The sequence below is a fragment of the Exserohilum turcica genome, assembly GCF_000359705.1.
Source record: "Exserohilum turcica Et28A unplaced genomic scaffold SETTUscaffold_90, whole genome shotgun sequence".
NCBI classification, from domain to species: Eukaryota; Fungi; Ascomycota; class Dothideomycetes; order Pleosporales; family Pleosporaceae; genus Exserohilum; species Exserohilum turcicum.
The window spans coordinates 2,298-3,664 of NW_007360311.1; the positions used below are offsets into that span (position 1 = coordinate 2,298).

General features: G+C 44.6%; 1 protein-coding gene across 1 annotated transcript; it reads right to left on the reverse strand.

Moving 5' to 3' along the window:
* Positions 1-302: 302 nt before the first annotated feature.
* SETTUDRAFT_112134 (uncharacterized protein) lies at positions 303-704 on the reverse strand (the record flags this gene model as incomplete). Its single annotated transcript, XM_008033512.1, has 1 exon — positions 303-704. A coding segment is annotated over one exon (402 nt), but the record flags the coding sequence as incomplete, so codon positions are not given.
* Positions 705-1,367: the final 663 nt, after the last annotated feature.

The following is a 1,367-nucleotide window of genomic DNA, read 5'->3' on the forward strand; positions in this document are numbered from 1 at the left end:
GATAGCAATAGCGTCGGGGTCAGCTATCTCCTCTAGCTGGCTAACCTCTGCTGTTAGAGATCTAGATATATAAAATAGAGCTCTTGGGCGGAGGTTTGGGTCTGCTTTTGGAAAGATTTGGTAGAAGCTTTGGTGGGCTATTGACCTTGGGGCTTCGTAGTTATTACTATCTGATGGTGCAATCCACGGCTCTTGGATTGCAATAACGTCCACTTTAAGCTCAATTGCTAGCTGTAGCGTTGATTCTGTCGTACGTGGGTTTTTGTTAAGGTTTACTTGTAGTACTCTAAGGTTTTCTATCATTACGCTTTGATAGATAGAAGCACCTCGCAGTCTTTGCTATTAGCAAAGTGGGTTTGTTTGCAGTTTTTGCATTTTGGTAGGGTGTGGTTGCAGGCCTTCCCTTTGGTTTTGCAGATGCTGCAGAAGTGCTGGGCTGTTAGGTGGCTTTCAGCGCAAAACTGGCAGCTAGCTAGGTTTTTACACCTGCTGGAGTTGTGTCCAAATCCTTGGCACTTACTGCATTGGGCAGTTAGTGGTGTTTGGCGGTATTTCTCTACTGGGAGAGATTGGCCAAGGATTGTAATCCTGCTGCCAATTTTCTTTGCTTCTGCTTCTGATCTAAAAGCGATGACAATAGTGCCTGTTGGCTTGCTCCTCCAGCTTCTAGAGATCCAATGAGGGCTGCCGACGATGGCTTGCCCTGACAGTTATTCCATAGAGAACAAACCTTTGTTCCATTTTTGTGGCCCGCGCTCTTGGTTCGCAGGGGGCTTGTTCCCTAAGATTTGGAACAAACCCTTCTCCTTAGTCGTCAGTTATGGAAAACAGCTGTAATTTAAGTATATGGTACAGATAACTCGCGCGCATCTAACGTACTAGCTTTTATAATACTACAAGAGATATAGCGTAAGTTATTAGATAAAGTCTGGTCGAGAGTTGGTGTTCGTGGGCGTGGCCTGTGCTCACTGAGAGTCGCGCTTAGGGCTTAACCCTAAGTTAACCCTAACTCCATAAATTATTCGACAGAAACCAAGGTTGTATCTATTAGCAGAGGAAGATAATGTAGAAGCGCTAGCTAGAGCTACTTAGGAAAGTTTTCTATCTATATCTCCCTATAGTGATAAGAGGGACTTCTTGAGGGCAATAGTCGCCCTCGCGAATTGCCTCCCTAATGTTATCCTCTCTCCAAACCCCCCTGCGTTATTGCCCTGTGCTTAGTAGTGAGGGTTTCCAGGTGAACCGGGGTAATTTCGGAGTATAATTTAGATGTTAACTCAACATCAAATGACTTTGCGAATAAACACGAATACACTATCACGTACCAATCACCTTAATCCGCCTGTACGATATTTTGCCTATAACTA